Source organism: Amblyraja radiata, chromosome 15 (genome assembly GCF_010909765.2).
Source record: "Amblyraja radiata isolate CabotCenter1 chromosome 15, sAmbRad1.1.pri, whole genome shotgun sequence".
Taxonomy (NCBI): Eukaryota; Metazoa; Chordata; class Chondrichthyes; order Rajiformes; family Rajidae; genus Amblyraja; species Amblyraja radiata.
The window spans coordinates 39,538,411-39,562,048 of record NC_045970.1 but is presented as its reverse complement, the minus strand read 5'-3'; the positions used below and the strand labels follow the sequence as shown (position 1 = coordinate 39,562,048).

Sequence of the window (23,638 nt, the reverse complement as noted above, 5' to 3'; positions counted from 1 at the left end):
ATGAAGATGCAGCTAAAACAAACAAGTTCTAGGATATAGACGCTGGACAATCACTTTGACGTACAGATATCATGTTGTCCTTATGTGTAGGAATGAACTGCAGAAGCTGGTTTAAAGACAATAATGAAGATAGGAGTAACTCGGGTCTCGACTCGAAATATCACCCATTCCTTTTCTCCAGAGATGCCGTCTGACCCACTTAGTTACTCCAGCTTTATGTGTCTATCTTCATTCTTGTCTTTACACGGGTTTTTAGTTGGACCTTAGTTAGAATACTGTAACCAGACTCCATCTACACTTCACGCTGCCTCGGGAAAACAGTCAACATTGCCGAACTTGCACTTTTTTGGAATGTGGGAGGAAACTGGAGCACCCGGAGGAAACCCACGCAGCCACACGGAGAACGTACAAACTTCGCACAGGCAGCACCCGAGGTCAGGATCGAACCCGCGTCTCTGGTGCTCTGAGGCACCGGCACTACCGCTGCGTCACTGTGCCTTTGCCAATCCAAGAAAATACAACATATGAGACATACAAAGCTGGGTGGCAGTGAGAGGTGTGAGTAGGATGCAGAAGGCTTGAAGGGGATTCAGACAGCCAAAGCAAATGACTAAGGATTTGCAGTTGGAATATAATATTAAATCGTGAAGCCATCCGCTTTGGTAGTATATCAGAAAAGCTGGCTACTCTTTTAAATGGTGGGTGATTGGTAGATGCTGGTGTTCAAATGGACGTTAGTGCCTCTGTACATGAATCAGTTAAAGTTACGATGCATATTCAACAGGCAATTAGCAAGATAAATGGTACTTACTTATTCCAAAAAAAATTTTTAGTATGCCTACTGCAATAACATGGTGAGACCACATCAGACATACTGTGTAAAGGGCTAGTCTCCCTGCCTAAGGATATAAAGATGTGTGGTGCACAAGAGTGCAACAAAGATGGATCATGTGATGACAGAAAATCTTCCTTCCATCTTGATCGACACAGGCATCGTGGACCAAAGGGCTTTTCTATGGACGATGTACTGTGCTATGTTGTAAAGATACATTGTTACCTAGGATAGAATGAGGCTTTAGGGGGTAGCTGTTTTATGGATATTGTCTATGTGCCTAGGTACATGTGACAATAAAGTATAAAGTATCATTGAAATTAAGCCGGTTGGTCCACAGACATTGGGACAATGAGAGGCGATCTCACAGCAACATACTGTACAAAGCTCTTAATAAGCTTGCCAGTTTAGATGCAGGGATGTGGTTTCTCTGGATGGGAAGGTTAACGCTAGGACAACAGTCCCAATTCAAGATGTCCGCCATTCAAGACACAGAGGAAAATATATTTTAAATTAATCTTTGGAGTTCACAAGAAGGCTGTGGAACCTCAGTTTCTGAGCATATCCCCGACATATGAATTTTGGACAGCAAGGAAACCAAGGGATTTGGGGTTAGTATAGGAGATTAAATATCATGCATAATTTTACTGAACAGCAGAGCAGTCACAAGGGGATGAATGGCCTCTTGCGTGTCTCAGTTGTCAGCCTTTGCCTTTTGAAAAGCTTTCCAATTTGTGTCAGAAAGATCACAGTTCAATCCCCGCTCTGGACAGACATGAATATAACCTAAGATAACATTTTAGGTTTTGGTTTGTTATCGTCACATGTACCGAGGTACAGTGAAAAGCTACGTTTTGCATGCTTTCCAAACAGATCAGATATACAATACATAAATACAATCAAGTCAAATTAAAGTATAATAAATAAAGCAAAGGGGAAGGTACAGAGCGCAGAATATAGTTCTCAGCATTGTAGCGCATCAGTTCCATAGACAAAGTCCAATGTCCGCAATGGGGTAGAGGTGAATCGGACAGTACCCTAGCTTATGGAAGGACTATTCAGAAGCCTGATAACAGAGGGGAAGAAGCTGTTCCTGAATCTGGTAGTGCACACTTTCAAGCTTCTGCTCAACATGTTTGCACTAAGGACCACGGGTTTTTTCTTGCACTGGTATTGTGGTAAATAATATATTGAATTTTTGTTTCTTATATGTTATCTTGGAGTATTGTGTTTACAGGCCTGTAAACCTGCTGCAAGAAAGAATACTATTGTTATGTTGTCAGTACATATGACAAATAAAACACTCTTGACTCGACTATGAAATCTCTTCAAAATCTCGACTATGGAGTTCTCTTCCTATCCCGAAAGAGTTTCATAAGACCCGCTTTCCCAAGGCAGCATGAAGTGTAGATGGTGTCGATGGTGTGGAGTACGGTCTTAGTGATGGACTGGGTTGTCTGCAATTTCTTGCAGCCTTCAAGTTCAAGTGAGTTTATTGTCATGTGTCCCTGTATAGGACAATGAAATTCTTGCTTTGCTTAAGCACACAGAAAATAGTAGGCATTTACTACAACCTTGGGCAAGGTTGTTCCCAAACCAAGCTGTGATGCAACGCAATCATGTCCAGAGATGAATCAGATTGTCCCCTAGCCTTGACACTAATCAGGGATGGCTGCACTGTGAAGATTTTTGAGACAAAATGCTAAACCACAGTCCAGTCTGAGCTTTCAGGTGGACATCTGAAAATGTTCAGAGTTCTCCAGGAGTCCAGATGAAGTTTTTCCAAAGGGAGCAGCAGTTTGACAAATTGAAGGAATAAAGCAAACGCAAAATTCAATCAATGGTATCTAAAATAATTTGGCTGCAAAAACAACATTCATTGCATCTCAAGCATACCTCATTGGTTCTATAGTGCTCTAAGATGTCCTGGAGTCAGAGAAAGCTCTATATAAATGCAAATCTCTTCCTTTCTTTGCGTAATAGACTTACTTTAGAATCTGTGCAGAGTCATGAATTGCACCAATTCTGTCTTTTGAGTAGGAAATTATTTTATTAAAACATCTGCTCCCCAATTATGATCAACTCAGTGCGTATCTCCAGTCCTTTTTGCAATCTTTGGAATAACACACTCAACACTATATGTGTTTAATTACTCCACAAATTGCCCTTGAGGCCATGAGACTGCTGCTTATATGAACGGTGAGAAAATGAAATAGCACATTTTGTCAAATCTGATCACTGACTTGCGCTGGCATCACTTCAGAAGTACCTCCGAAATGTTTTACGGTGCAGGCAGGAACAAAGAAAGCGTCAATAGTTTACTATCAAACCTTCATTTGTGCCTTCAACAGGTACAATAGAATGAAAATTATTACCAGAAAATAAACTTGAAAGGAGTGCCGTAAGATGAATCGATCATTCTGACAAACGGAACTGGTGGAGCATTCCAGCTTAGTTAGAGGGTATGAATGAAAGTTGCTGATCAAGAATGTTAGTGGCATCCAAGGAATCATGATAAATGGGCAATGCAGAGCTGTCGCTGCCACCGTTGCAATGTGCGAGGGATGATTCTGTGTGGTGTAACGGTGCCATTCTTTAACTCCTGTACATCAGTGCCCATAGATAGGCAGCATTCTCACAGCCAGCGGCTCTTATCCCTCCCTCCACCTTGTCCTTTCTTCTCATCCCAGGTTTGAAAATTTGCCAGATTGGAGCTTTTAGTTTATTGAGCCCAGTTCACGTTCCCTCTCCCAGCACTGGACATCCCAAATGCAACGCCCGCCCTTCCTCCTGCTCACTCAGCTGAATAATTACGGACGGATGGAAGACTTCTCTTTCAGGTTTAGGTTTATTATTGTCACGTGAACTGAGGTACAGGGATCAACTTTGTTTTGGATGCTATCCAAACAGATCAGATAATATTTTGCAGATAGATAAGTGCTGGAATAACTCAGCGTGTCAGGCAGCATTTCGGGAGAAAAAGAATGGGCCAATTTCCCATTTTGGGTCAGAACCCTTCTGCAGACTTAACCCAACACAATCCGGATCCAACCCGGATTACAGGTATCCACGGGTGTTTTTTCGGCCCTTGCCTGCGCCTCCCTCTTGTGCCTCGGGACTTCCAGACCTCCAGTTTGGATCCAACACGGATTACAGCTACGGGCGGGGGCTGCTGCGTTTGCGGGCGGGGGGCACTGCCGATGAGTGCAGCCGGGGCTGGGAGCCACTGAGTGTGACAGGCGCCGGGTCCTGGAGCCGGTGAGTGCGACAGAGCCTGAGCCGCTGAGCCCACACACCTCCCTCCCACCCACCCCTCCCCCCTCCCCACCACCGCACCCCACCCCTTCGCACATACATACCCTCCCCTACAACCCCCCTCCCCCACACACACCCCCCCTCCCCCACAGCGCCCCACCTCCCACACACACACACCCTCCCCCACACCCCCCCCCCCCTCCCCCACCCCCCCTCCCTATTGCATTGTGGAATGGGTTGCGTTGGGGGACCAGGCCTCCCAACGGGTCCCACTTAGTCTAGTCACCTTTAAACCTCAAGAGTTTTCAGGCTGGAATGTCAGCTGCAACCATTTTGCAGGTGAGCAACAAGACCGTGAGATATCGTACTATATGGACAGCATTGTTTTATTAGTTTAGTGATACAGCACGGACACAGGCTCTTCGACCCACCGAGTCCGTGCTGACCAGAGAGAACCCCATACACAAATACTAACCAACACAATTTCTAATTTTTACTGAAGCCAAATTAATCTACAAGCCTGTACATCTTTGGAGTGTGGGAGGAAATCGGAGCACCCAGAGAAAACCCATGTGGTCACAGGAAGAACGTACAAACTCGGTGCAGCTAGTACCCGGAGTCAGGATCGAACCCGGGTCTCTGACGCTGTAAGGCCGCAACTCTACCACTGTACCGCCGTATTCTTGAAAGAGAAACAGAGGATTCAACTTTATCCAAAGAATCACTTTCATCTAATCCTACCTATCGGCTTTAAAAACTATCTATCTCCTGAAGACAGCCACCTGGGGCTACAGAGTGAGAAGAGGAGGGAGCAATTAATTGGATCAATTGAATAATAAGTGCATTAAGGCTGAGCTTCTTCCACTTTGCTTTGTAAAGACCTTTAATGTGGGCACTGCTAGATTATTTAAGCAACCGTGGTATTAAAATATCAGCAAGTTTGCACAAGCAAAGGCCTTTCAGGCTCTGCCATCTGTAGATTACATGATTTCCCGCGAGTACTCTCTGTGTTTAGTATTTAGTTATTGTCAGCAGACTAACAAGAATTACAGAAAGGTCAAATGTTCCTGTATTCTATTCAATATCCCGTTGGAAACAGGGTCTCAAGTATCAATGGAGACACCAGGAACTGCAGATGTTGGAGTCTTCAGCAAAACACAAAGTGCTGGAGGAACTCAGTGGGTCAGGCAGCATCCGTAGAGGGAATGGACAGGCAACATTTCAGGTCAAGGGTCCCAACCTGAAACGGCATCTGTCCACTCTCTCCCAAGATGCTAAGAACACAAAGTGCTGGGGTAACTCCGCAGGTCAGGCAGTACTTCTGGAGGATCTGGATAGCCGATGTTAGGGCCCCAAACGTCACCTATCCATGTCCTCCAGAGATGCTGCCTGACCTGCTGAGTTTCTCCAGCACTTGGTGTTCTTATGCAAGATTCCAGCACCTGCAGTTCATTGTGTCTCCCTCACAAGATGCTGCCTGACCTGCTGAGTTCCCAAGTATCAAATATCCTTTCTCAAGCTGGACAAGGCTCGGAAAATTTGGTGTGTTCTTTGTGTACTTCTTCTGTGCCTAGAAGCCTAGGTCTTCTGCAGACTCTATCTAATCAGGAGATAAGCAAAGCAAGAATTTCATTGTCCTATACAGGGACACATGACAATAAATTCACTTAAACTTAAACTTAAACTTAGATCACTTCTCATTTCATTCCGAACCATTCTGTTGACATAATGGGCGATACAGTGGTGCAGTGTCAGAGTTGTTGCCTGACAACCCCAGAGACCCGGTTCAATCCTGATATGGGTGCTGTCTATACGGAGTTTCTACTTTCTCCCAGTAAACGCATGGGTTTTCTCTGGGTTCCCCCCCACAATCCAAAGGCGTACAGGTTTGTAGGTTAATTGGCTTCAGTAAAAGAAAATTGTCAAATTGTCCCTAGTGTGTGAGATAGTGCTATTATATGGGGTATTCGCTGGTCAGTGTGGGCTCGGTGGGCCTGTCTCCCTGCTGTATCTCCAAAGTCTAAAGTCTAAAAATAACGGTATGTGGCACGTCTAGAGAACATAAGAACATACCTTCAAGAGAGAGCTAGATAGGGCCCTTAAAGATAGTGCAGTCAGGAGATATGGGGAGAAGGCAGGAACGGGGTACTGATTGGGGATGATCAGCCATGATCACATTGAATGGGCCAAGGGCCAAATGGCCTACTCCTGCACCTATTGTCTATAAACAAGTTTTGATTGTTTTAACTTCGGTAACCTAGATGTAATGGCTTGCTGTACGAGAGTAAATGAAATGAAACGAGAGTAAATGGTGTGAAATACAATGGCAACTTAGAACAGGACAGGTCATGTGCAAAATAAAAATGAGAGAATTAGAGTCAAAGAGTGATACAGTGTGGAAACAAGCCCTTCGGCCTAAATTCCCCACACAGTCCAACATGTCCCAGCTACACTAATCCCACCTGCCAGCATTTGATCCATATCCCTCCAAACCTGTCCTATCCATGTACCTGCCTAACTACTTCTTAAACGTTGGGATTGTCCCTGCCTCAACTACCTCCTCCAGAAGCTTGTTCCACCCAGCCGCCACCCTGTGTGTGAAAAAGCTACCCCTCAGATTCCTATTAAATGTTTCCCCCTATGTCCTCCATACGTCAATCCATAATTGACATAGTGGATGATGGATTTATTGGAATTGAAATGTGTCAATGGTAATAATCAGTTGTGTTTTTTTAAATTCATGCTTAGCCTATTTTGTTACTGAAACGAGAATGCTTTCCTCTCAATCCAGTGGCAAAATTAATCTAAAATGGAGATTCCTATCACTATGAGCTGAGATGTTAAATTGTGGGTGGATAGGTTATCTGGGAGAAATTGTGCTGAATTTTTCATGCAGTTAGTCATTATTTTATTTCAAATCAAATGGATTAAATTGTGCATTCTGAATGTTTGCATTATGAATTTTATCCTGCTATGTTATGGAAGTCTACAGATAACCGAGCTCTGTTCACCCTGCTTCCCAGAGCACCTGTTAGAAATATTCCAATTATTCAATTTTCCACTCCATTGTAGAAATATACAGTGCCCTCCATAAGGTTTGGGACAAAGACCCATTCAGTTGCCTCCATATGCCACAATTTGGGATTTGTAATAGAAAAAATTACATGTGGTTAAAGTGTACATTGTCAGTAATTATTAAAGATCATTTTTATCCATTTAGGTTTCACCATGTAGAAATTACACTTAGAACTCGGATATAGGCCAAACATAGGCAAATGGGACCAGCGTAGATGGATATCTTGGTCGGTGTGGCCAAGTTGGGCCAAAGGACCTCTTTCCTTTATGCCTCTATTTCATTTTACATTATGAAATGAGTTAGATGTGAAGGGCTACAATTTATCACTTTTAACTAGAGCTAATCCTTGCCTTTCCATTGGAACTGATCTATCTTCTATAAGGGGCTCCATCACAAGGGTACTTTTGGGAGGGAGTTCAAAAAGAAAAAGGCACATTTGTGCAAGAATATTCGATGAGACAACTAGTTTAAAGTGTTAGAAAGTGGCCAATTACAGGTCCAGTACAGTGATTCAGTTAGATTAAAAGTGGTGGCTACAAAGCCTTAATGGTGATAGCTGGAGCACTCAGACATCTGGACTCCAGACCTGAATACTCCTGTGTCGTACTACATGAACACTCTAGTTTTGGACAAGAAATCAAACGCCTAAGATATTTCAAACAGCAGAAGGGGAGTTACTTATTGTTTTGTGACCAAATTAGTTCCTCTATCACGATTTACCAGAATACTGCCTGGATTAGAGGGTATTAACTGCAAGAAGCGGTGGAATAAACCTGGATTGGTTTCTCAGGAACGTCAGAGGCTGAGGAGAGACCTGATGGAAGTATATAAAATTATGAGATATAGATCAGGTAGACAATCAGAACCTATTTCCCAGGGTGGAAATGTTGAAGGCCAGAGCTGAGAGATACAAAGTGTGTACCTGTGCGGGGCAAGATATGTTTCCACAGATGGTAGTGGTGCCAGGACCGTGCTGCTAGGTATGGTGGTGGAGGCACATACAATAGTGGCGATTAAGAAACTTTTGTAAGGCACATGCATAGGCCAGGAATGGAGGGATATGGATCACATACAGGCAGAGGAGATTAATTTAACTCGGCATTATGTTCAGCACAGACAATGTGGGCCGAAGGGCCTGTTCCTGTGCTGTACTGTTGTATGTTCTATGATTTGGTCATTATAGTACTGCAGTTTCAGTGAGCTCGTTAAGTACAAATTGGCTGCCAGTTTGCTACAAGATCAAGAGCAGGTTGTGGAGGATTTGGGAACACCATGGCTGTTGTGTATGCACTGTGCAAATGCATATCTTTCAGTTACATAGAAACAGATAATAGGTGCAGGAGGAGGCCATTCGGCCCTTCGAGCCAGCACCGCCATTCATTGTGATCATGGCTGATCGGCCCCAATCAATAACCTGTGCCTGCCTTCTCCCCATAGCCCTTGATTCCACTAGCCCCTAGAGCTCTATCTAACTCTCTCTTAAATCCATCCAGTGACTTGGCCTCCACTGCCCTCTGTGGCAGGGAATTCCACAAATCCACAACTCTCTGGGTGAAAACGTTTTTTCTCACCTCAGTCTTAAATGGCTTCCCCTTTATTCTAAGACTGTGGCCCCTGGTTCTGGACTCGCCCAACATTGGGAAAATTTTTCCTGCATCTAGCTTGTCCAGTCCTTTTATAATTTTATATGTGTTTATAAGATACCCCCTCATCCTTCTAAACTCCAGTGAATACAAGCCTAGTCTTTTCGATCTTTCCTCATATGACAGTCCCGCCATCCCAGGGATCAATCTCGTGAACCTACGCTGCACTGCCTCAATCACAAGGATGTCCTTCCTCAAATTCGGAGACCAAAACTAGACACAATACTCCAGATGTGGTCTCACCAGAGCCCTATACAACTGCAGAAGAACCTCTTTACTCCTATACTGAAATCCGCTTGTTATGAAGACCAACGTTCCATTAGCTTTCTTCGCTGCCCGCTGTACCTGTACAACAACTTTCAGTGACTGGTGTACAAGGGCGCCCAGGTCTCGCTGCACCTCCCCCTTGCCTAACCTAACCCCATTGAGATAATAATCTGCCCCCTTGTTTTTGCTGCCAAAGTGGATAACCTCACATTTATCTATATTATACTGCATCTGCCACGCTTCTGCCCACAGTTCTAACTGGATGCGGAAATAAGACGTTTCAGGGGAAAGCACTTGCATGGTCTGCTGTGGTAATCCTGAAAAGCACTGAACAGGCATCAAAAAGCCAAACTGCTCATCCAACGGTGAAGAAGCACACCTTGTTCCAAAGCTTCGATGCAGGAAGAGGGAATCAATGAATGAATAAGTTTATTGGCCAAGTATTCACATACACGGAATTTGCCTTGGTGATCCGCCCGCAAGTGACAACATGACATACAGTGACATAGGAATGACACATAAAACATTAAATATTAATAATAACACATTATTGATTAAACATGTGAATTAAATAAAATATTTCTATCTCTTGTGTGAAATTGCTTGCTGCGATGAAAGCCATGTTAGTGCAGCAGAATAACTTGTCATGACTTTCCGCCTTCAAAAGATTTTGTTTCGTTTAGAGATACATTATGGAAACAGGCCCTTCGGACCACCGAGTCCACGCCGACCATCGATCAACCGTTCACACTAGTTCTATGTTATACCGCTTTCATATCCACTCCCTGCACACTAGGAGCAGTTTTAGAGGCCAATACAAATGCAAAATGATAAATGATCTATGAATGCACGTGAAAACGTCAGCTAAATTCTTACAAGAGTATGGAGCCATTCACTTGCAAAAAAGGCTCTTTGTAGAGCAGTCCAGTCAGTTCCGTTCTGAGGAAGGGTCGCAGACCCAAAAGATTAACCAATTTATCTTTGCACAAATGCTGCTTGACTAGCCGAGATCTTCCAGCATGTTTTTGATTTTTAGTCAGCTCCATTCCCTTGCTCTTTCCCCAGTCCGGCAGCTATTTTCGTGACTCTGTTTCCACATTTGCAAGTTACAAATTCCAAATCTTCACCACTCTGTGCAATAAAGATTATTCACAAATCCCTCTGCTGTTGGTGACTAACCGGTCGGTGTCAAAGAGACATAAGAGAGATATAACAATGAAACAGGCTCTTTAGCCCACCAAATCCACACTGGCCATCAACTACCCGTTTACACTAATCCTACAGTAATATAATTCAATGTTATTCTCTCCATATTGTCATCAACATCCACCAATCACCTATACACGAAAAGCAATTTTCAAGGACCAATTAACCTGCCAAACTCCACAGACAGCACCTGAGGTCAGGATCAAACCCGGGTCCCTGGCACTGTAAGACAGTGGCCTACGAGCTGCACCATCCTGCTGCCCCTAAGCTGAAGGATATTTTATCTCCTTGCTTTTGTGCACTATACCTCCACCAGCAAAGCCAAGGATTATTTTCGTCACTGATCAATTTTTAGAGAAAAAGGACCCTTGCCTTACCTCTTCCAGGAGATGAGGGTTCAGGCAATCTCCATCATCATTGAAAAGGGCATCCCAAGAGTCGTCCTCTGCTTCTTCAGGAAGAGGTCTGTCGGCGCACTCCGATTCTCCCGCACCAGGAGTTGTTAGTCGGGCCAAATTCAGTGAGATCCTGGCAACACTTTGCAAAGCACCAGTTTCAGCATTCACATCTGCACTGACAGGCTCACTGTCTGCCGAGTCAACTGTGATGCTGCTACCACCTTTCAAGTGCCCGGTCTCTTCTGTTCTTTGTTCTACTTCTTGTACAGCTGACAAGTTAATAATTGTGGAACTTGGGGAATCTGAGCAAGCCATGTTTTCAAATGAGGCAGGCAGAGCTACAATGCTCTCTGTTAGAACTTGCGAAAAAGAGTCATTATCTGTCCTAGTTTCATGCTCTGTCGAATTATTCACTTCAACGGAGATTTTATAAGAACTATTTACTTCAGATGCTCCTGTGCATGCATATTGTCCACAGCTCTTCACCATCTGCTCTGACTCATTTATGCCATTTGAGCAGTCTGATATTGTACATCGCTCTGCCTCTGAACATTCACAGCTGGCTAGGTTAGAGGATACCAGTTCATTTAGCTGAGGAAAAGTGTCAGAATCACACCTTCTGCTCGACAAGGAAGCAGCATCTGTAGGCAGAGATTTGTTCACATTAGTCTCAACTTCTCTCACTGTTGAATCGACTGTATTTGGTTGATTACTGCTCTGCTCATCGTTGTAGGCATCTGTTACATGCTGCTGGGGTTGGGTTTGGATTTCTGTATACTTGGATTTCATGACTTCTTTATTGTTCTCAGCTTTCAAACGAGTAACTTTAAGTAAATAGTGTGCTGGTGCATCATCGTGTTTTTCTGACATTGCATCTTTGTGTCTTGATTCTTTCTCTCTACTGCGTTCTTTACCAGTGATTGATCCTACCCTCCTTTGCTGCGTTGACGTTTTTTCCTTTGGCTGCTCCGATTCCAATCTGTGTCCGACATCTGATATCCTCTCTTGTTCAGAGCTCCCTATTTGTCTCCCTTCCTCTAAATTCAATGTCAGCTCCAAGTCTTTGTTTCTGCACGCATCGCCCTTAGCATCGTCCTGCTTGGGCGAGTTGGTTTCTGCGGAGATTAGCTCACGGCGGTCGCCCAAGTCATTGCGAGAGAATGTCTTTACACTTGCACTTGCCTCACTCTTGGCTGTTACATCTGTTGTCACGTGCGTGATAGCCTTTCTGTCCACGGGAGTTCCTTGCCCTTCTGGTTTGGGGTCGCACTCTGCCTGCGGATCTGCTCCCAAATGTCGTCGAGCTCTGGGAACGTACAGAGCTTTGTCTGGCCTCCTTGACCGTGGTTTGCTCTTGTCATGTCCCAGCTCCATGGAGTTCTTTTTTCCTTATCTGAAACACAATCAGATAAGAGTCAAAAACTCAATCTGCGTTCAGCTGCCCATTAACAACAAACTACTGTCAAAGGAAATGAAAGTAAAGCTGTGGCGGAGGCAAATTAATTATCTGTCCTGTCAATTCGAATAAAAGAAAGAAGTAATTATTCCTCTTGCAATAGTTAAACATCAATTCAGAAGCTGTTTTTTTAATTCATTGGTGGAATAATTTCTTCTGATCCTTTTCACACTGCCTCACTCAAGGACCATCATGTACCTTGGAACCTCAGCTTGAAAGACTGGCTGTGTAAAGAAGTAAAAAGAATTTGTCAGGGTTAGGAAAAAAACGATTAAAGATTGAAAATAAATTGCCATAACTGTTTCTTACTGCGGGATAGTCAGACAATCTACTGCAAAGATGAATTGTATTTGGGAGCTCGGAAAAAGGAAATTGCAATAAATTCTTGAACAACAATCTCTTGAACTGTAGAATAAAACAAATCAGTACAACATTGGTAAGCCTTGCTCTGCAAAACTCTACTTGGATGTTCCTCAGGGAGAAGCTAAAATGGATGCAGGTCTCTTTCACTTGGGACGCGGAGATATGAGATGAATTATAAATAGCACACAAAATAAAAAATGGGTTACAAGCAGCAGGGACAGTCCACATGGCCTCTCAAGCCTGCAATGAGATCTTGCCACCAAATCCCACCATCACCAGTCTCCTTGTGTCCAAGTTCCATAGTCATTGGTTAAATATGGCATTTTTCTATTCCCACCTACTCCCCCATTAGGAATAGATATCAAAATGCCATGTAAACCTAGACCACAGCTTGATGTGGGCCATGGAGATAAAGGGCCAATTAAGCTGTTGAGATAACAAGAGAACTTTAGACTTTAAAGATGCAGCATGGATATAGGCTATTCGGCCCATTGGGTCCATGCCGACTAGCGATCATCCCGTACACTAGTACTATCCTACGCACCATATAACCATATAACCATATAACAATTACAGCACGGAAACAGGCCATCTCGACCCTTCTAGTCCGTGCCGAACACATAATCTCCCCTAGTCCCATATACCTGCGCTCAGACCATAACCCTCCATTCCTTTCCCATCCATATAACTATCCAATTTATTTTTAAATGATAAAAACGAACCTGCCTCCACCACCTTCACTGGAAGCTCATTCCACACAGCTACCACTCTCTGAGTAAAGAAGTTCCCCCTCATGTTACCCCTAAACTTCAGTCCCTTAATTCTCAAGTCATGTCCCCTTGTTTGAATCTTCCCTACTCTCAGTGGGAAAAGCTTTTCCACGTCAACTCTGTCTATCCCTCTCATCATTTTAAAAACCTCTATCAAGTCCCCCCTTAACCTTCTGCGCTCCAAAGAATAAAGCCCTAACTTGTTCAACCTTTCTCTGTAACTTAGTTGCTGAAACCCAGGCAACATTCTAGTACATCTCCTCTGTACTCTCTCTATTTTGTTGACATCCTTCCTATAATTAGGCGACCAAAATTGTACACCATACTCCAGAATTGGCCTCACCAATGCCTTGTACAATTTTAACATTACATCCCAACTTCTATACTCAATGCTCTGATTTATAAAAAGGCCAGCACACCAAAAGCTTTCTTTACCACCCTATCTACATGAGATTCCACTTTCAGGGAACTGTGCACAGTTATTCACAGATCCCTCTGTTCACCTACATTCTTCAATTCCCTACCATTTACCATGTACGTCCTATTTTGATTTGTCCTGCCAAGATGTAGCACCTCACACTTATCAGCATTAAACTCCATCTGCCATCTTTCAGCCCACTCTTCCAACTGGCATAAATCTCTCTGTAGACTTTGAAACTCTACTTCATTACCCGCAACCCCACCTATCTTAGTATCATCTGCATACTTACTAATCCAATTTACCACGCCATCGTCCAGATCATTGATGTACATGACAAACAACAGTGGACCCAACATAGATCCCTGTGGCACCCCACTCGTCACTGGCCTCCAACCTGACAAACAACCATCCACCATTACTCTCTGGCATCTCCCATTCAGCCACTGTTGAATCCATCTTGCTACTCCACCATTAATACCCAACCATTGAACCTTCTTAACCAACCTTCCATGAGGAACCTTGTCAAAGGCCTTACTGAAGTCCATATACACAACATCCACTGCTTTACCCTCATCAATTTCCCGAGTAACATCTTCAAAAAATTCAAGAAGATTAGTTAAACATGACCTTCCAGGCACAAATCCATGTTGACTGTTCCTAATCAGACCCTGTTTATCCAGATGCTTATATATATTATCTCTAAGTATTCTTTCCATTAATTTGCCCACCACTGACGTCAAACTAACAGGTCTATAATTGCTAGGTTTACTCTTAGACCCCTTTTTAAACAATGGAACAACATGCGCAGTACGCCAATCCTCCGGCACTATTCCCGTTTCTAATGACATTTGAAATATTTCTGCCATAGCCCCTGCTATTTCTACACTAACTTCCCTCAATGTCCTAGGGAATATCCTGTCCGGACCTGGAGACTTATCCACTTTTACATTTCTCAAAAGTGTCAGTACTTCCTCTTCTTTGATCCTCATAGTTTCCATAGCTACTCTACTTGTTTCCCTTACCTCACATAATTCAATATCCTTCTCCTTGGTGAATACCGAAGAAAAGAAACTGTTCAATATCTCCCCCATCTCTTTTGGCTCTGCAGATAGTTGGCCACTCTGACTCTCTAATGGACCAATTTTATCCCTCGTTATCCTTTTGCTATTAATATAGCGGTAGAAACCCTTCGGATTTACTTTTACCTTACTTGCCAAAGCAACCTCATATCATCTTTTAGCTTTTCTAATTTCTTTCTTAAGATTCTTTTTACACTTCTTTAGGGACAATTTACAATTTTACCAAAGCCAATTAACCTACAAATCTGCACACATTTGGAATGTGGGAGGAAACCGGAGCACCCAGAGAAAACCCACACGGCCAAAGGGAGAACATACAAATTCCATACAGACAGCACCCGTAGTCAGATCGAACCCGGATCTCCGGTGCTGTAAGGCAGCAACTCTACCGCTGCGCCACTGTGCTGCTCTAGATTCAAAGATAAATTCCTAAACTTTGTCAATGGTTTGTAATTAACCCATTACTGACGATAACCAGAAATAGATGTTTCTACTTGCAATGGGACCTAAAATACAAGCTAATCAGTATCACTGGGAAATCCCTGAAAAATGTTTCTATACAATGGCCAGAATGTGAAATTTGCCAGCAAATGGCGAGGAACATGATGGACAAATTTAAGGAGAAGCTAGACAGGACCATGAGGGAGAAAGGAACGCAAGGGGGAGGCAGGACCGATAACCCGCCCGAAGGCTCATCGGACGGCGTAACCAGGAGGGAGCTGGAGACGCCGGATGGGTGGAACGTGGGCCAGTAGGAGGATGAACTGGGGTAATGTCTTAAAGGTAGGCTGCAGGAGGTGTCCCCGGAACACAGAGATGACCGGGCAAGGAGAGGAGAGGGACATTGGTTCACGGGAACTGCTCCAGTACATCGAGCGCGCGGGCGACTGGACTTTGAATAATGGTGCCAAAACATGGCGGAGCCTGCATGTGTATTGCATGCAAGAAGAATTTCACTGTACAGTTGCACATGTGACAAATAAAGTACTATTGATCTATTGAGAGGCAAAGAAGGAACCGAGCATAGAACTCAAAAGGCAAAACCATAGGGTGGGGAAGATCATCACCAAATGCCAGTTGGGAGGAGGAGGAATTTATATTGTACATTTTTTTGTACGGTGCAAGTGCGCTGGTGACATAGGCATTGGACTTTACAATCCATTTACCATCTTCATGCCTGTCTAGTGGTGCAGTCCCACGTATTTTTAAAATCCCATGCTCTGGTCTTGCTCGTCCCCCAAAGACCAGAGACTGGGAGAATGGAGCCAGCAAAGACAGACGCGATGGGCGAGCAGTGAGGCCGGTAGGAGAGGAGAGGGAACTCGGGTCTGGCCTACCGTGCCTCATAGCCGGCTGCTGGAGGCACACCGGGGAACAAAGGTGGATGGATGAGGAGAGGGACGTGGAAATGGCGCCTCTTGCATGCAGGCTCGGTGGACTATTTCTGTACACTTTCACTGTGTTAGTACTTCTCACATGTGTCAATAACTACACCATTTGTCCACCCACCCTGCTCTTCTATCATTCCTCTCCATTCATTGCACTTTGCAACCCTCTTGTTGCAAAGTGCAACCAATTTTTCTTTTTAAATCCTTCATCAAACTTACCCTTGTGACATGTTTCCTGTACCTTCTACTGCTTGTCTACCAACCCTGATTTTGAAAGCTCCACAGGATATACTAACACTTCTGTAAATGCAAGATAGTGTTAGCTGAAACTACCCAAGTCCTATTTCAATTTGAGATTATTAACCATCAATCATACAAAATAAGCGAGAGACAGCATTTCCTGCTTCCCATTTTATCTGTAAATGTCCACCAGGTACAACTGTTTTACGGGGAATGAGAATATCTGTTGCACTGCAATTGGGTCTGCTGAGGGGACATCTCAGTCTGATTTGAAATCCGTAGACACTGTTTTAAGAGAGAAACAAAGCCCCAGAATGTACAATGAAATAACAGCGGTGCTGGAATACATCTACTGTTTCTGGTCACTGCAGAACCTCTCTGGGAGATATCTGAATGTATGCTGCGATGGGAAAGGGCAAGTTCACACAAGTGGAAAGTGGTGAAATCATTGGACAAAGTCAGCATGGATTTACAAAAGGTAAATCATGTCTGACGAATCTTATAGAATTTTTCGAGGATGTAACTAGTAGCGTGGATAGGGGAGAACCAGTGGATGTGGTGTATCTGGACTTCCAGAAGGCTTTCGACAAGGTCCCACATAAGAGATTAGTTTACAAACTTAAAGCACACGGCATTGGGGGTTCAGTATTGATGTGGATAGAGAACTGGCTGGCAAACAGGAAGCAAAGAGTAGGAGTAAACGGGTCCTTTTCACAATGGCAGGCAGTGACTAGTGGGGTACCGCAAGGCTCAGTGCTGGGACCCCAGCTATTTACAATATATATTAATGATCTGGATGAGGGAATTGAAGGCAATATCTCCAAGTTTGCGGATGACACTAAGCTGGGGGGCAGTGTTAGCTGTGAGGAGGATGCTAGGAGACTGCAAGGTGACTTGGATAGGCTGGGTGAGTGGGCAAATGTTTGGCAGATGCAGTATAATGTGGATAAATGTGAGGTTATCCATTTTGGTGGCAAAAACAGGAAAGCAGACTATTATCTAAATGGTGGCCGACTAGGAAAAGGGGAGATGCAGCGAGACCTGGGTGTCATGGTACACCAGTCATTGAAAGTGGGCATGCAGGTGCAGCAGGCAGTGAAGAAAGCGAATGGTATGTTAGCTTTCATAGCAAAAGGATTTGAGTATAGGAGCAGGGAGGTTCTACTGCAGTTGTACAGGGTCTTGGTGAGACCACACCTGGAGTATTGCGTACAGTTTTGGTCTCCAAATCTGAGGAAGGACATTATTGCCATAGAGGGAGTGCAGAGAAGGTTCACCAGACTGATTCCTGGGATGTCAGGACTGTCTTATGAAGAAAGACTGGATAGACTTGGTTTATACTCTCTAGAATTTAGGAGATTGAGAGGGGATCTTATAGAAACTTACAAAATTCTTAAGGGGTTGGACAGGTTAGATGCAGGAAGATTGCTCCCGATGTTGGGGAAGTCCAGGACAAGGGGTCACAGCTTAAGGATAAGGGGGAAATCCTTTAAAACCGAGATGAGAAGTACTTTTTTCACACAGAGAGTGGTGAATCTCTGGAACTCCCTGCCACAGAGGGTAGTCGAGGCCAGTTCATTGGCTATATTTAAGAGGGAGTTAGATGTGGCCCTTGTGGCTAAGGGGATCAGAGGGTATGGAGAGAAGGCAGGTACGGGATACTGAGTTGGATGATCAGCCATGATCATATTGAATGGCGGTGCAGGCTCGAAGGGCCAAATGGCCTACTCCTGCACCTAATTTCTATGTTTCTATGTTTCTACATAGCTGAAGTTGAGGAGGCAGCTTTCTTCAAGTGACTGATGCCCACTTACTGGAAAATCCAAACAGACTACTGATTTAAGACCATCTCTTGTGTTCTCAGCATCAAAATACTTAAGTCATAGGAAGTCATAATTAAGTCATTAAGCCACTCGGCCGATTGAGTCTACTCCGCAACATGGTACAGTAGAGAGCATATTGACTGGTTGCATCACGCTGGGTTTGGCAAATCGAACACTCAGGAATATAAATTACCAAACGTTTTTTGTCCATCATGGGCACTGACCTCTCCACCATGGGGTTTCTATAGGAGACACTGCCTCAAAGAGGCAGCCAGCATCATCAAGGACCCACATTACCCTGGCCACACTCTCGATTTACTCCTGCCATCATGAAGAAGGTACAGGAGCCTGAAAACCGTGACCTCGAGGTTCAGGACCAGCTTCTTCCCAACAAGCATCAGGCTCTTGAACACCACAAACTCCAACTAAACTACGAACAACGAGTGCACAATAGAGTTTGCGCTTTAGTTTTGCACTAATATAGCTTATTTTTAAATGTATTGAATTATCTTTTGTTTACTATGTTATCCGTGTTTACAAACCTGTTGTGCTGCTGCAAGTAAGAATTTCATTGCTCCGTTCTCGGTACAAATGACAATTAAACATTCCTGACTCTCTTGAATATAAAACTCGAGTGGTATTGCATTTTCCAGAAAAACAAAATGAAATACAAGTTTTAAAATGTGTTATATAAACCGGTTCACTTGTTTGGCATGTAGGGAAACTTCCAGCACTCTGTACCAGATCCTAAAATGTGGATTGCCTCTTTGAATTTTTCTTCTCGCCACAGTCTTGCAAGTCTTGCCCTCGCAAGGCACTAGCAAGACTAGCTGCTTGGAAACAGAAAGAACTTCTGATGCTGGTTTACAAAAAAAAAAGGCACAAAGTGCTGGAGTAACTCAGCGGGTTAGGCAGCATCTCTAGAGAACGCGGACAGTTGATGTTTCGGGTCGGGACAGCTTCTTCAGACTGATTGATAAGCACGTTTTGAGACTGGATCCTCCATCAGACTGCTTTTTGTTGGCAAGAGCAGTCCCCTTTATCCACTGAAATCCTAAATGCACATTCCCCTCCCCTTCACCACTTACATGGAAATCAAGATTAAAAGCAACGTCACTCACTGTTGGTGTTTATGGGACTTCAATGCAATGCCTGGCTACAATATGCTCAACCTAAACAATATGCTCACGTAAACAGTGAGCATATCCTGACCAAACCATTAAGCAGTGCAACTCCCTCAGGTAGGCTCCCTGCAAAAGGGAAGGTATAATGACACTTTGCTCAACTGGCTGGAAGCAGCGAGATAAATAAATACAGGAAATAATCCAATCCATGCAAGTTGATGTCCCTCTGGCCTATGACACACACTGTCATCATGGTTCGACATCAATCGTCTTTCATTTACAGGATCTTTTGCATGGAAGGAAAAAAATCCCTGGTCGCTCAAATAAAAAAAACACAAGATAGTAATGTGGAGCCAAATATTGGTTTATAATGTTATCTTGAAAGTACATTGCCCAATCTGTGCACAGGTCTAGCTTAGTGAAGAGTGTAATGGAGCGATGAGAATTCAATTCCTTAACTGGTTCTCACACACTTGCTTCTTAATTAATTTACCATTTATCTAAGTCACGGCCCTGATGGATTACTTAATTTTGGGTTCGCATGACTTTGCTGCCTCAAAACGCCAGTTAGCGTTCTATCCGAAATGCTTCTCTCCTGCAGCGCTGGCTTCTTGCGTTTTTCCTCCTGTGTTTTTTTTTTAAAGCTTTTTTGAAATGTCATCCTGGCTCAGGGCTTAAACTGTTGTCTTTTGAACTGGAGAATTATGGATTCAAACCCCAGCCTGGGGGGGGATAAAACAACACAGGTACATTAAAAGTGATATTTCAGTTCAGCAACAAGGGCCTGCTAAATTTTAAGAGATGCTATCTTTCTGATTAGGATTCAAAGCAACAGCATGCATGTTCACCTGCATGTAAAAGATGCCATGCTCGTTTTTCTACAAACAAAGAACCCTCCAGTGATTGTAGACAAAAAATCATCCTTCAGTCAATACCATCAGGTGGTTAGACATCTCATTTGCTGTGAAATATATACAAAAATATGATTGCACCTCGCGATGAAATAAATTGACTGCTTCGGAAACCGAGACAAACTTATAGAGGCCCTAGGACAGTCCTAAAGCTTCTATGACCAATTAATTACCACTGTTTAATCCTACAATTTATAAATTGATGTCATGGGATTTGGTTCCCCTTTCATAGTTCAACCAAAAGCCGCTCCTCCAAAAGTAAGAGATTATTCCTGTTCCTCTTATCTTGAGTAAACCAATGGAAGGCAATGTGCACATTAGCATCACGCAGCACTCTCGCCCAAAAAACGTATTCAATGCTGCTCAGCTAAGGTTCCACAAGAACCACTCGGTTCCAAAACCCATCTGCAGAGAATGGTAGACACTGCTCGATCCATCACGGCTACTGACCTTCCCTCCATCAACGGGATCCTCAGGAGTTGCTGCCTCAAAAAGGCAGCTAACATCATCAGGGACCCACACCACCCAAGCCACGCTCTCATCTCACTCCTGCCATTGGGAAGAATGTACAGGAGTCTGAAAACCGTGACCTCCAGGTTCAAGAATGGCTTCTTCGCAACAACCATCAGGCTCTTGAACACTGCACAACACCAACCTCAACTTCAGTAACTATGATCTACCAAGGACTTTGTTTTGGTTACACTGTTTTGGTTGACCAGTTTTTTTGCCCTATTATGGTTTGGTCACCCAATATCACTATTTTTTTAAATTAATTTACTATTGATTATTGTACATTTACGTTGTAATATTCTGTTAATTGTCTTATAATACTGCAGTAAGTAAGGATTTCATTATTCCCATGTCATTAAACGCTATTGACTGATGAATCATTAAAAGGTGGTTGTTTCTGGACCACTGTTCGGTGACCCAATGTTCTGGGCCACTGATCCTAACAATGGAGTGATATCCACCATGACATGTGGAGTCTTTATGTGGAGTATTAAATATTTCTGGAATTTATTTCAAAGTTGGTATCAGAGATCACAACATGACCATAAATGCCCATGTGGTTCACAAAGTCAGGGTGAAGAAGGGTCCGAGCACGGAACGTCACCTATCCATGTTCTCCAGAGATGCTGCCTGACCCGCTGAGTTACTCCAGCACTCTTGTTTTGTAAACCAGCATCTGTAGTTCCTTGTTTCTGCCCTCCTTACCTGATCCAGTGACTCTGAATGCTACAGGAATAAAAGACTGACAACCTGATGGGAATGGAGGCTATTTTCTAAATTTGACATGAGATAAAACTTCCCTGTAAATACCGTCCTCTTCAATTGACAACCGGTGCACAAGAGTAAACTAAATGGAATTAAACTGCTCAGATTCCCTTTGCTACTGAGTAAGGAGAAAAGCGAGTGGCGGCAGGGGAAGAGGGCGAGTTAATTTTGCCCCATTTTCTCTGACGTTTGTCAATTATTCTCCGTGGGTTGGCTGGATAATGAATAATCTAATCAAGCAGTAGCAGCCACGGCCAAGGCTGACCCTGACGCCATCAATGTCAGAAATCCATACGGCTTTGCTTCGAGCAGCGGGCACTCAGTACCAATCAGGACAGCTGTGGCTGAATGTCCCCCCGTCACTAAGCAGACAGGGAATCGGATTTGAGCCACAGCAGCACAGCAGAACCTGCAATTAGTGCCAGAGTATCTGAAACGCAACTTCTCAGCACCTGCTCCCGATGCATGAAACTTGTCACAAATAGAAACCTGTCTCTATCCACTCTTGGTGAAGAGTCTGGGCCTGATAATTCAATGAACCAGAATCGCTACATGTTTTCAACACTGTTGGCAGATTTATATTCCCAATCTCAGGCAGTCCTGCATGTCAGGTGGCTACCGAGGTACCCTGCTCAGTTGAATCTCAATACCAAGACTCAAGCTATTCCCCAATTACTTTCAGTTACTAGAACAAAGTTTGTTTTTTAGATATGCTGGATAGAATAGCTGCACTTTAGCGTCAATTCGAGTTTATGTCAAGTTCAAGTTCAAGTTCACATTTAATGTCACATGCACCATTGGTACAGTGATATTTGAGTTACCATGCAGCCATACGAATAAACACAACACAATACACAATAGAATTTAACAAAAAAACATCCACCGCAGTGGAATCAACATTTCTCACTGTGATGAAAGGCAATAAAGTTCAGTCAATCTTCCTCCTTTTGTTCACATGAATGTGAGGCGCAGTTACAATGAAAATCGTACTAGCAGCAGCATCCCAGGCACATGGACGCAAAAACAACAAAAACATCAATTGCATACAAATTGCACAAACATTACATGTAAATTACCCACAAATTTTGCAAAACTGTGAGAAGGAAAAAATACCTAAAAATCATGTGTGCAAAACATAATGAGTAAAAAAATAAGTCGATGGTAGTACAAGGGGTGCACCATAGTGTTCCCTTAGGGTTGCGCAAGTTGGTTTGAGACACTGATGCTTGTCGGAAAGTAGCCCTTCCCGAACCTGGTGTTGTGTGACTTCAGGCTTCTATACTTCCTGTCTGATGACAATTGCAAGAAGAGGCACATGGTGGGAACCCTTGATGATGGATGGATGGTTTTGCCACAACAAACCGGTGCAAATATTCCTTTTCTAAATGCCTGCTACGAGGATGCTCTTGCTGAGCTAGCAGTTTTCGCTCATTTTCTCTCATTCCTGAACTTAGTTTGCTTTTGATGTTTTGTTTGTCACCACCAGTTCCAAGATGCTCTACAGCAGCTTTAGTAGTACTTGCCGACAATCTACTGATTTACGGTAGAATGGGGGAGGGGTGGTTGGGGGGTGGGGCAAAAAGCTTGGTCAGTTGGGGTTTTAAGGAGCATCTCAAGAGAAGATATAGAGGGCCAACCATCAATGATGGATAGACTAAAAGTCAACGCGTGCGAGAGAGTAAAATTAAAGGCTAAACCAATAAAGATTAGCCATGTCAACCAGTGAAGAGCAACAAGAAAGACACAAAGTGCTGCAGTAACCCAGCAGGTCAGGCAGCATCACTGGACAACATGGATAGGTGATATTTCAGGTCAGGACCCTTGTTCAAACCCTGATGCTGCCTGACCTGCTGAGTTACTCCAGCACTTTGTGTATTTTTTTAGGTAATCCCGCATCTGCAGTTCCTTGTGTCCACAGGGAACAGGAACAAATGGCCTCAGCATCCCAGGCCGGGATACCTCAGTACATCCTTTAGGAAAAGATATGGTGCAGACCTTGATCCAGCAAAGATCTTTTGATATTCATTGGATTTTTAAAGAATCTACAGGCCCTTCTGTCCAACACTTTCATGCTGACCAAGATGCTTCACCTAAATTAATCCCATTTTCCT

General features: G+C 43.6%; 1 protein-coding gene across 2 annotated transcripts in view; it reads right to left on the bottom strand.

Annotated features, from left to right (window-relative positions):
- The window catches only part of r3hcc1l (R3H domain and coiled-coil containing 1 like), a 212,820-nt gene that overhangs the window by 97,036 nt on the left and 92,146 nt on the right, over positions 1–23,638 (bottom strand). For both annotated transcript variants that reach the window (XM_033034151.1, XM_033034150.1), the window contains exon 2: positions 10,657–12,070. In XM_033034151.1, coding sequence (XP_032890042.1) covers positions 10,657–12,051 — 1,395 coding nt within the window. In that variant the 5' untranslated portion in view covers positions 12,052–12,070. The remainder of the gene's footprint in view (positions 1–10,656; positions 12,071–23,638) is intronic.